Raw genomic sequence first — 12,068 nt, forward strand, 5'->3', positions numbered from 1 at the left:
AGATTTAAAAAATCCCCAAAGTTGTGTAAAGGTGGTGTAAATGTGTTATATTCATGTGTTCATTTAGTTTAAATAATGAATCTGCTTTTAAAAGAAAGAGGCTCAAAATATCAGCAGCATCCATACAGGCATCTATATGAATGTTTATTCTTTTAATAAACTATTGTCTCTCATTCATTTGAGTCATTTAAGGTTTACTGTATGCTTTGAATCCTCATTGTTAGTTTAAATACTACATTTTATCACTTTTTACTGTTTACACACATTTCACACAATGTTTGATCATGAACATTTAGTTTGAACTGCATTCTCTCTGCTGACCACCAGGGGGCGACTCCTCTGGTTGTATAGAAGCCTATGCTTCATGTGTTAAAGCTGCATTCTCTCTGCTGACCACCAGGGGGCGACTCCTCTGGTTGTATAGAAGTCTATGCTTCATGTGTTAAAGCTGCATTCTCTCTCCTGCCCACCAGGGGCGACTCCTCTGGTTGTATAGAAGTCTATGCTTCATGTGTTGAAGCTGCATTCTCTCTCCTGACCACCAGGGGGCGACTCCTCTGGTTGTATAGAAGTCTATGCTTCACGTGTTAAAGCTGCATTCTCTCTGCTGACCACCAGGGGGCGACTCCTCTGGTTGTATAGAAGCGTTGTTTCTGGCCTGGAGGGTTTTCAGTGTCAAAAGCTTTTTTTTCTTCTCGCTGCCGGACTGGGTTTCCATGGAAACGTGGCATCAAAGGAACATCCTGACGGGTTCGACCCAGAACGCCGCCGCCCGCTGGCTCTAACCTCTCGCCCGGGCGCATCGCACATTCCACATTCCTCCGGTCAAGTGGACAGGAATGGATGTGGCGGGGGGGGGGGGGGGGGGGGCTGAAGGGGGGTTACCCCGTTGCCGCAGCAACGCCGGACCCAAAACACACACGAGGTCATGCGAGCGTGTCGAGACGATCCCAAAACGTGACGGCGGTTTGTTTGTTTTTTTGGCCATAAAAAACACAACCCCGGGCCGGCGTGGTCGCGGTCGTGACACTTCCCCGGCGCGGTGGGCGGGGCTCTAACCCCCGGCCCGCCCACACGCTCAGGCCGGGGCCGCCAGCAGAAAACATGTAATTACAAACACATTGACCGGAGAGCGAAGAGAGAGGCAGCGCCGGGCAGCGGGGAAGTCCAGGAGGAGAACCTGAAGACCAGGAGACCAACATGTGGGAAGAGGAGAGAGACGGGAGCCCAGAGACGCACTCGTTAAGGACGGTTCTCCGGTTCCGCCGCGGCGGGTTACTGGACTTCAGCGCTTCTGTGTGTCAGAGAGCGTCAGGACGCCCGGAGGCCTCGCCGCTAACACGCGGGGAACCGAGCGCCAGACGAAGGAACCGAGGTTCAGACGAAGGAACCGAGCTCCAGACGAAGGAACCGAGCTCCAGACGAAGGAACCGAGGTTCAGATGAAGGAACCGAGCTCCAGATGAAGGAACCGAGGTTCAGATGAAGGAACCGAGCTCCAGACGAAGGAACCGAGCTCCAGACGAAGGAACCGAGGTTCAGATGAAGGAACCGAGCTCCAGATGAAGGAACCGAGGTTCAGATGAAGGAACCGAGCTCCAGATGAAGGAACCAAGCTCCAGATGAAGGAACCGAGCTCCAGATGAAGGAACTGAGCTTCGACGAAGGAACCGAGGTTCAGACGAAGGAACCGGTTCTGAATTAGTAAAAAACACAGAGTACTGATGCTATTGAATCTTTATTAGTCTGGAAGTGAAACGTCCTCGCTCTTTCTCACTTTGCCTCTTTGTCTCTTTGCCTCTTTGTCTCTTTGCATCTTTGTCTCTTTGCATCTTTGTCTCTTTGCATCTTTGTCTTCACAAACTTCACAGAACAACTCGCTGCTCTTGAGATTCTCCCAGAATCCTGCTGGAGAGAAAGAACCAGGAACCATCAGAGCTTTAATGAGCCCGAGAACAGAGCTCAGATGAAGCAGGAGAACCGGAGGACTGGATGGACCCGCCCTCACATCAACAGCTCACTAACACATCATCAGAGCGGCCGGAGGAAGTGGATGTTTGCGAGGTGCTGAGGTTTTGTACATTTCAAAATGTGAAAGTGTGAAGTGACGGTTCGCAGGGAGCCGAGCCTGAATGCAACACGTGTTGATCACGGCGGCGCTGGAGGAGGAAGCAGACGGGCCTGAAACAGGACAGAACCCATGAAACACACGAGACGCTGTATTGAACAACGACAACAAGGTCAACACAAACTGAGAGGAACTCGTGTTCAACTGATACAACACACAAGTCAACAAACAGTACTCTGGATTTTCAACACAACAGAAACACACCGAGAGGCTGACGGGAGGGCGGAGCTTCAGGCCATGATGTGAAGACCCTGAAGGTCAGAACTGGTTTTAAAGGCAGGACCTTCTGCTCTGAAGGTCCTTGGCATTCATCCCATCTCCACTCTTTAAAGGGAACCCAGTCGGTCCCTCCAGACTGAAACATATCTTTTGCTCCGAGATTCGACGTCTCCAAACAAAAGATGTGTTTCATGAATACTTCCTGAAATCAGCCGTGTGTCGCGCTACAAAACTGCTGGTTTGCTCTAAAATAACAAAGTAACAACGTAACAATGTATCGTAACGTAACAATGTATCGTAACATTGTAACATAACAATGTATCGTAACATCGTAACATCGTAACGTAACAAAGTAGCAATGAGATGTAACATCAAACCGTAACATTGTGAATCGTAACTTACGTAACAATGTAACATCGTAACTTACATAACTTTGTAACTTACGTAACATCGTAACTTACAAAACATCGTAACTAGCGTAAATAAATAGCTCCCGCCCTGAGCGGACTTTCTTGCATAACGTTACGTAACAATCGTAAAGTCAACGTTAACTTTTGGTTTCGCAGAGACACAAACATCGGTCTCCGTGGTGAAGGTCTTGTGTTTGTTTGGTAACTTCTGTCTTTGGGGGCGGGGCGATCGTACGTTTCTGCAAACCACAGATTGTGCTGAGCGGGACCGTCCTGAACCCAGAACGGGTTTCATGGACACGTTGAGGCTCGTTAGCTTTCAGCAACAACTTTGTTTACTAAAACGATGACGCGACAACGAAACGTGAATAAAGAGCCTCCGCCCTGGCGGAGCTCCTCCCCCTCCACATGCAACCTGTCCGTGGTTTGCAGTAACGTGTTCATCCTGTGAACAGTCAGGAGCTGCAGGTCGCAGCTTCTGGGCTCGACCCTCCAGGTGAAGACTTTGTCCGTCGGGAGGTTCCTCTCTGAGTCTAAATATGAGTCATGCTCGGTGTGACACGTCCAGGTGAAGCTGGACGAGGCTCTTTGCTGCAACTCAAACGATAACAACAACACAAAAGATTAACCAGAAGCCTGTGGTTCTGCTTCTAAATACTCCAACGGTTCCATCTCCTGCTCGAGTGCATCTTCAGCAGCAACAGCGCTGCTGTCGCTCCATCTGTGTGTACAGTGAAGGCACCAGGCGGCCCGCTAGCCCGCGGTCCGCGCGGTCGGTTCCGCGCGGTCGGTTCCGCGGTGGGTTCTAGCTCTCCGTCTCCCCGTGGACGTTCTCCATGTGCACCTTGAGGTAGTCGTTCCTGGTGAACTTCTTGTGGCACAGCTGGCACTCGGCCATGGGCCGGTTGGGGTTGTGCGTGAGCTTGTGTCTGCTGAGCATCTTCTTCAGGCTGAACGACAGGTCGCACACCTGCACACAGACACACAAACACACAAAGGACAACGTTGTGTTAGTTCCAGAGGAAAGAAAACATTTATTTTATTTATTTTATCAGTTTGTGTCTGAAGATCTCTACAAAATTCACTGACGATGAAAGAGGATTAACGCCTCATTTGCATATTCAAACACAACATATCATAAAACTTGCAACACAATGAATGCTCCTCTGCATGTGATGAAGTGGTGAAGGTTCATGGTGATATCTATGAGTTCACCTCTTCACCTGCAGAGTCTTCACAATGTGTTAATGTCACTGAACTGAAAGTTTGTTCACATTCATGACCTCATTTACATAAATTCACTCTTTCATTCACTCATACATCCTGAGTGTTTGTTCACAGTGCATTCATAACCTCATATATATTATTTATTATTGATAAAACATGTAGAAAAGTGTGTCTGTTGACAGTGTTTTCTGGTTTATGCAGTGATAATAAAGATATTTCTCATTTCCTCTAATATGTCGACAAAATGAAACAACCATTTTGAAGCTTCTTTCAGCAACGTTCACGTTGAAAATGAGCTCATATTTAGCAGGAAAATGCCTCATTTGCATTAAAATAGTTGCATTAATGTCAGCGGTGAGCGGTGGGAGTCTCAGCATGTGTTGTCTCCTCTCAAGGAGATAAAGATGAAGTCCAGCTCTGATCTGAGGAGGTTCTGCTCAGAGACACTGAGGTGACGGATGGAGCGGGAATGCGTGCAACTACACATCCATCATAAATGAGCCATTTCACACGGAGCAGCAATGACTCCATCGTCCTCCATCCATCAGCACAACCTGCTGCTGCGCCCGAGCGCTGCACTGACGCACATCTGGACTCCAGGAGCCACGAGCCAGGAAACGTCTCCTGGTGCTGAACACAAACCCAATTTACTCACCGTGTGGTCGCTCCAGAAAGACACGAGAAGACAAGAAGACACGAGGAGACAAGAAGACACGAGAAGACAAGAAGACACGAGAAGACACGAGAAGACAAGAAGACACGAGGAGACACGAGAAGACACGAGAAGACACGAGAAGACAACAGAAGACAACAGAAGACAACAGAAGACAACAGAAGACAACAGAAGACAACAGAAGACACGAGAAGACAACAGAAGACAACAGAAGACAACAGAAGACACGTGAAGACACGAGAAGTGTTTCTAATCTAGCTTTGAGAGAAGTTCAGTGTCGGGGTGAATAAATAAATAAATAATAACTTTTACAGATCCTAAAAGATGATCATTGCTGGTCGTGACGATCTGGTCTCAGAGTCTAAAAAGCTCTTTTTACTTTGTGATATCTGTCGTGTTTGAGATTAAAACACAATTACAAATATCAGGAAGTAAAATATAGTCATTTGATTGGTGAAAAGCTGGTAATGTATCTCTAATATCTATTTTATATTCATGTGAAAACATCTGGATTTATTCGTTCATCGCTGTTAGCCGTGCTGCTAACGTTACTAGCTCTCCTCCAGTTGGTCTAAACACTGATTGGTTCTTTACAAAGTCACATGACAAGAGACTAGAGGAGCATCCTGGTCACATGATCTCCTGGTCACATGATCTCCTGGTCACATGATCTCCTGGTCACATGATCTCCTGGTCACATGATCTCCTGGATGCTGGAGGCCTCTGGGCTGTGAGGGATCAGCAGCTCCAGTGTTTCCATCGTCTCTCGTCCCAGATGTTAGCGGACGCTCCGACAACATTTCTAATGCTGTCATGACAGAAGCTGCTCACACAAGCTCCTCTAGCTTTGTTCTGGAATAAAACATAAAACATAAACGTTCCTGGAACAGTTCCCCTTTCTGTCTCACTCCAAATCAAACGCACATGTTATCTCTTATTATGTTGAGAGTTATTAACATGAGAGCGTCTCCGCCGCCGGCCCGTCTTCTGGTTTCTGGAACCGGAGGCGATGCCGCGGATTAAAGGCTTATCGGGGCGACGGAGCTCAAACCCGGACCCGGCCGGGTGATGGATTAGACGCGATGTTTCTTCTCGTCTTGTTCTTCAAAGTATTGAGAGACGTTCGGATTCCAGAGTTCAGGATCTGAAGCTTTTGTGCATGACTGAGTTTGCAAAGTCCAAAACAAAACTGCTCCGCCCGAACACACAACAGCTGGCGTGTCGTCGGGTTTTCAACACGTCGAACACGCCGAGCTCCACGTGAGTCAATACAGAAACTCTGACTCCTTGTCTCACTGAGGACTTTGAGTTTTTCTGCATTGGACGAGTTTAAACGCGTTTCAGCGTCTTCGCCAGGAGATGATGAGACCCGCCGTGAGAGTGAGTGAGCGAGCTGTAGAGTGTGAGTCTCTGCGTCTGTCCGGCGCTCAAGACTCACTCAGACTTTCCATTAAACACTTTTTAAATTTATTTTTCACGCACGGCCACCGATCAACCGCCAGAGTTACTTTGGAAGTGAAGAAAGCTTTAAAGGTTCTGCAGCGAGGTGGCTCGGTCTTATTTCTGGGATCTCAAGGTTCTATGGACATGGATTTGGCACTGCACAGAAAACATGAAGCTCAGGTGTCTCACGTCTGTCGTCAGCTCTGACGCAGTCGTGGCCGCGTTGCCAGACTCCTTTGACATTTCTGTTGTTTTTAGAGCAGCAGTTTGCACCTGCAGCTCTAAACGCTGAACACATGAAAAAAAAAACTTCTAAATTTAGATTTAAAAGCTTTTTTTAATGCATTCATCACTTATAAACGTATGATGTCGCATTTCTCTCCAGCATCCTCTGAGGATGATCATCACTGCTGAGCAGCGACTTCTGATCCTCTCAATGTGTTTACGTGAGATCGGCCTGCTCGGCCTGCTCGGCCCCTCCAGAGGAGCGAGATCACTATCACACACACACACACACACACACACACACACACACACACACACACAGCAACACGAGCGAGCTGCTGGATACTCACGTCGCACTGGAAGGGTTTCTCTCCCGTGTGCGTCCTCATGTGCTCGTCCAGCCCTCGTTTCTGGCTGAAGGCTTTGTTGCACTCGCTGCATTTATACGGCTTCTCCTGCAGCGACACACACAAAACACACACACACACACACAACAGTTGTTTAAGAGAGGCAGCAGGACAATGCAATACAACACACAAACACACACCTTTCCCTCCCCTTCGCCTCACACATGGACGAGCCCCTGCAGGAGGCTCTGAGTGCACGGCGGCGCTCGGCGGCGGGTTAATGACACACACATGTGCTGGTGAGAAAACACACACAGCACGGGAGGAAGACGCTGGAGACGCATCGCACGCCCGCTCGCTTTCACACTCGCTGTGAGTTCATGAAGATATGAAACGCCCAGCGCGCAGAGAGGAAATGACCAGGAAAACACACACGGCGGCTCAGCGGAGGGAAGAAAAACTCCCTTTGAACGCACAACCTCTGCTCACCTCGTCAGGAACATGTGTGTGTGTGCGTGTCTGTGTGTGTGTGTGTGTGTGTGTGTGTGCGTGTGTGTTGTTGGCCCCGATGAGGGGGCGTGTCCCAGGCGGTGACACCTCGCCCAGATAGCCGCCGCGGGTTCGGTTCCCACCGCCGCTCCGTGGGAGGCCGCTGATAGCGAGGAGGCTCGACGCCCTGCTATGTTTGGGGGGGGCTTAGTTGTTGTCACGGGAACGGGGTGAATGCAGGAAGTGAGGGTCCTGGGAAAAGAGGCTGCTATCGAGTGGGCGGGGCCAAGCGGCGCCCCGCGACACGGGACACAAAGGGAGGTAAAGGTTCACTGCGTGTGGGCTGTGAGGGACGCAACTGTTGTGCTACAAAGGAGAGTGTGTGTGTCTGTTTGTGTGTATGTGTGTCTGTTTGTGTGTGTCTATGTGTGTCTGTTTGTGTGAGTCTGACTGTGTGTGTATGTGTTTGTCTGAATATGTGTTAGACTGTGTGTGTAAGTCTGAATGTGTGTGTGTATGTGCATGTCTGACTGCGTGTCTGTTTGTGTGTGTGTCTGACTGTGTGTGTGTGATTGTGTGTCTGTGTGTGAGTGTGTCTGTTTGTGTGTCTCTGACAATGGGTGTGACTGTGTGTATGAGTCTGACTGTCCGATTGTGTGTCTGACTCTCTGTGTGTGTGTCTGTGCATGTGTGTTTGTGTGCATGTGTGTGTGTTTGTACGTGTGTGTGTGTGTGTGCATGTGTGTGTGTGTCTGACTGTGTGCGTGTGTGTGTTTGACTGTGTGTGTGAGTCTGACTGTCCGATTGTGTGTCGGACTCTGTTTGTGTGCGTCTGTCTGTCTGTGTGTGTGTGTGTGTGTCTGTGTGTGTGTGTGTGTGTGTGTCTGTGTGTGTGTGTGTGTGTGTGTGTGTGTGTGTGTGTGTGTGTGTGTGTGTGTGTGTGTGTGTGTGTGTGCAACATTTCCATGGCGTCTCCACCAGGATTCTTCTTGGTGTGGAGAGAAGAACCGTGGAGGGGTCGGGAGAGTTCAGGTCAGGAAACACATGGATGGATTTAGGGGACTGGGTGGTGTACCCAGAATGCATCACTCTGACCCCGGTAACATCGAACATCTGTACCTGCCGACCTTCCCTCTCCAGCAGCTGTTGAGCAGTCTGACCTTTGACCTCGACCTTTTCCCTCTCCATCTGACCGGCGATGAGCGCACCTTTCAACGCGAGGCCGGACTCTTGTTTATGTGTCGCGTCTCGTGTGACTCGTCCGGCTTCAGGGAGCCGATCCACAATAAATGCAGGGCTACGTTAGCAGTTAGCTCGCGCTAGCGGTTGACTCGCGTTAGCTAGCTTATCCTTAAAGTGCAGGACCTCGGTTTGAAAGGACAAACTGAAGATGAGCCACTGAGGGATTTACGGAGCTGAAATCCATTAATCTTTGTCTAGTCAGAGCAGCTTACTGCTAAATGACTGCATCTTCATCCTCATCATCATCAATACAACCCCCATTCAAGCAGTTTGGTTAAATGGATTACAAGCGGCAAAAAAACTGTTTTGTTTCACTAGACTAGGCTGCAGCTTCAAATTAAAAGCATTTAACTGGTGAAAAAGACTTTTATTGTGAAGTAATCACAGGAAACGCAATGTGTTTGTTGTTGAGTTTGATTTAAGTTCAACCAAAGCGACCAAAACTTTAGCAACTAAAACATTAGCGACTAAAACATTAGCGACAAAACATTAACGACAAAACATTAGCGACAAAACATTAGCGACAAAACATTAGCGACAAAACAATAGCGACCAAAACTTTAGCGACAAAACAATAGAAAGCACAGAAAGACAAACGCAGGGAGAGTGATCAGCTGTGAGGAACTCACTCGAGTGTGCGTGCGGATGTGCATCTTCAGGCCGTCGTTCTTGCTGAAGGCCTTGTCGCAGTAGGGGCACTGGTACGGACGCTCACCTGCAGGGGAACAAGAGGCTCATTTATCTGGTTACACCTCCACTTCTTCACCAACACGTTTTCCTTTCTGCACAGTGGGACAAGACCAGAATATGTGTGTGTTATTGTTGTTTTCAGGTGCTCAGGACCCAGGAGAGGCGTGTCCTGGCGTGTCCGGGTGGCAGCAGGTGAGTCACGGGTCTCTGCTGCTTTGAGACCTCCTGAAGCCAGAAGACTCAAAGAGCTTCACGGCGCGCTATCGGAGTCTTTTGAGGAGCACATCAGAAGGGTATGTGGTCGAAACCCAAAAGCAGTCGGGGGGCCAAAGAGCTCCTCCAGATCTTTATCTGTGAGCGCCGCGGCGGTGACGACGGAGGGGAAGTGACAGGCTGTCAGTCAAACGGGGGCTGCGGACACATGGGTCCGGTTACCGAGCGCCGATCCACCGGCGGATAGCGAGCGCAGAGCTGATGACCGACCTGGAGGAGCCACGCGAGGCCGCACGGGGAACCACACGGAGAGACAACGAGCCCAGACGGGAGGATTCTGGTCCAATGATCTGATTCATTTGTGTCACAGAGGATCAGGAACAGAGGACGAACGAAAGCTGCTGAGAAACGACTCCTCTGAATTCATACGACTTCAGAGCTCATGCACATCCTGACCAACGGACTTCCAGGACTTTTAAACAGATTTTCATGACTTTTAAACAAATTTCCTTGATTTTTACGCACATTTTCATGACTTCTTGACCACATTTTCACGACCTAAAACCAACTTTTCATGACTTTTTACCAAATTTTCATGACTTTTAAACAAATTTTCAAAATTTTTTTCAAATTCTAAATTCTAAAACTAAATGTTCATGATCAAACATTGTGTGAAATGTGTGTGTAAACAGTAAAAAGTGATAAAATGTAGTATTTAAACTAACAATGAGGATTCAAAGCATACAGTAAACCTTAAATGACTCAAATGAATGAGAGACAATAGTTTATTAAAAGAATAAACATTTATATAGATGCCTGTATGTATGCTGCTGATATTTTGAGCCTCTTTCTTTTAAAAGCAGATTCATTATTTAAACTAAATGAACACATGAACACATGAATATAACACATTTACACCACTTTGGGAATTTTAATCTTTTCCAGGTCTGGAAACAACCATTTTAAATTGGCTCTTCCAGGTTGCCCATGACCATAAGAGCGCTGCATAAATATATATGTAAAGATGCCTGAAGTGCCCACGCTGCACTCTGCTGACAACCAGACACCTGCAGACACATTCCTGCATTTCTAATCTGCTTCCTCTCTCTTTTAATAAGTGCTGCACGGGCGAGCGAGGGGGTTTATTGATGGGGGAGATGTTCCGCCCCTTTAAATAATAAGGTTAATTAGCTGTGTTTCCTTGGGACTCCACATGCAAAGATGCTCATTAAAACAGGAAGTCCGTGGAGGGTTTATGGGTAATATCATCTCCCACGATGCTGGAGGAGCATTCTCCTCAGTCAGTATTTTATATTTTAATATTAATATGAAGTCCACGAGAGAAGTGGACGAAGCCATGACATAAACTCATGTTCACAATGTTTACTGAGGGAATATATCAAGAGAGAAGTAGAGTCACTTATATAGACTTCTATACAACCAGAGGAGTCGCCCCCTGGTGGTCAGGAGAGAGAATGCAGCTTTAACACATGAAGCACAGACTTCTATACAACCAGAGGTGTCGCCCCCTGGTGGTCAGGAGAGAGAATGCAGCTTTAACACATGAAGCATAGACTTCTATACAACCAGAGGAGTCGCCCCCTGGTGGTCAGGAGAGAGAATGCAGCTGTAACACATGAAGCATAGACTTCTATACAACCAGAGGAGTCGCCCCCTGGTGGTCAGGAGAGAGAATGCAGCTGTAACACATGAAGCATAGACTTCTATACAACCAGAGGAGTCGCCCCCTGGTGGTCAGGAGAGAGAATGCAGCTGTAACACATGTTCGCAGTGTTCACGGAGGCTTTGGGCGCGTCGGCATTTACAAATCGATGTTAATTCAATTTCACATCGTCAAAGGACTACAATGGTTATATTTAGTCGGATCATAACCCACAAAGTGTTTTGAAAGAGAAGCCCCGACAGCTGTCACGTAGCAGACACATAAGCCGGGGGTTTGAACCCCACTAACCCCCCACAAGAGCGCCGTGTGCGGCACAAAGTGATAAAATGTGTTAACTCTGACACATGCTGACGGATGAGGACGCACTGAATCGTGTGCAGGCGGCAGCTCGGTGATCCCGTCCTGATGAACGAGGCTCTTGTTGACAAACAGGAAGAACCTGAAACCCAGATGTGTTTTTTGGGGGGGGAAGAGGAGAGCGAGTCTCTGGTGTAGCATGTGTGGTGTCGGGTTCAGGCCTCGGGGGTCCTGGGGGGGGATCAGTCTGCTAATTGTGCCGGAGCGCAGGCTGAGAGGACCGAGCCCGACCGGCACTTCTATGAACGCAAGGAAGTTCATCCTCTTTGAGAAAGTAGCTAACGAGCCGCTTTACCCTCCTCACCAGCAGGGGGCGATCACACAAAGACCTGAGAGGAATGAAGACGACAACGAGCGTAATTCATACAGTACTTTCTCACCTTCAAACAAACCCTGTAGAGAAAGTAGTCAAGTATTAAATGTTATAAAGCAACTAAAAGGTTGAATATCCTGTAAAATATTTGATTTGGCTGCTAAATATTTATTCACATGGAGTTTTTTAACACATCCTGTTTCTAAAGATGCTAAAGCTAGCTGAGCTAGCTTCACTCCGGCGAGGACAATCTCAGCTTTTACGATTTGTCGGGTTTCTGCGACATCATTGTACGTGTTTTTGTGTGAAGCCACGTCGCACAAAACAAACGCCTCCTCCTCCGACAGAAAGAGAACCGTCCACTAATATGATAATCGATTAATCGTTCGAGTGATTTCATGCAAACTGA

General features: G+C 48.0%; 1 protein-coding gene across 1 annotated transcript in view; it reads right to left on the reverse strand.

Annotated features, from left to right (window-relative positions):
• Window positions 1–2,829: 2,829 nt before the first annotated feature.
• The window catches only part of prdm5 (PR domain containing 5), a 30,273-nt gene continuing 21,034 nt past the window's right edge, over window positions 2,830–12,068 (reverse strand). Inside the window, exons 14-16 of the mRNA XM_068592736.1 lie at window positions 9,032–9,117; window positions 6,675–6,779; window positions 2,830–3,726 (exon numbers count right to left, since the gene is read on the reverse strand). Of these exons, the coding sequence (XP_068448837.1) occupies window positions 3,562–3,726; window positions 6,675–6,779; window positions 9,032–9,117 (356 nt within the window). The 3' untranslated portion in view covers window positions 2,830–3,561. The remainder of the gene's footprint in view (window positions 3,727–6,674; window positions 6,780–9,031; window positions 9,118–12,068) is intronic.

This window comes from Clinocottus analis, unplaced genomic scaffold (genome assembly GCF_023055335.1).
Source record: "Clinocottus analis isolate CAN_PGR_092001 unplaced genomic scaffold, fCliAna1.0.p SCAF_28, whole genome shotgun sequence".
Classification (NCBI taxonomy): Eukaryota; Metazoa; Chordata; class Actinopteri; order Perciformes; family Cottidae; genus Clinocottus; species Clinocottus analis.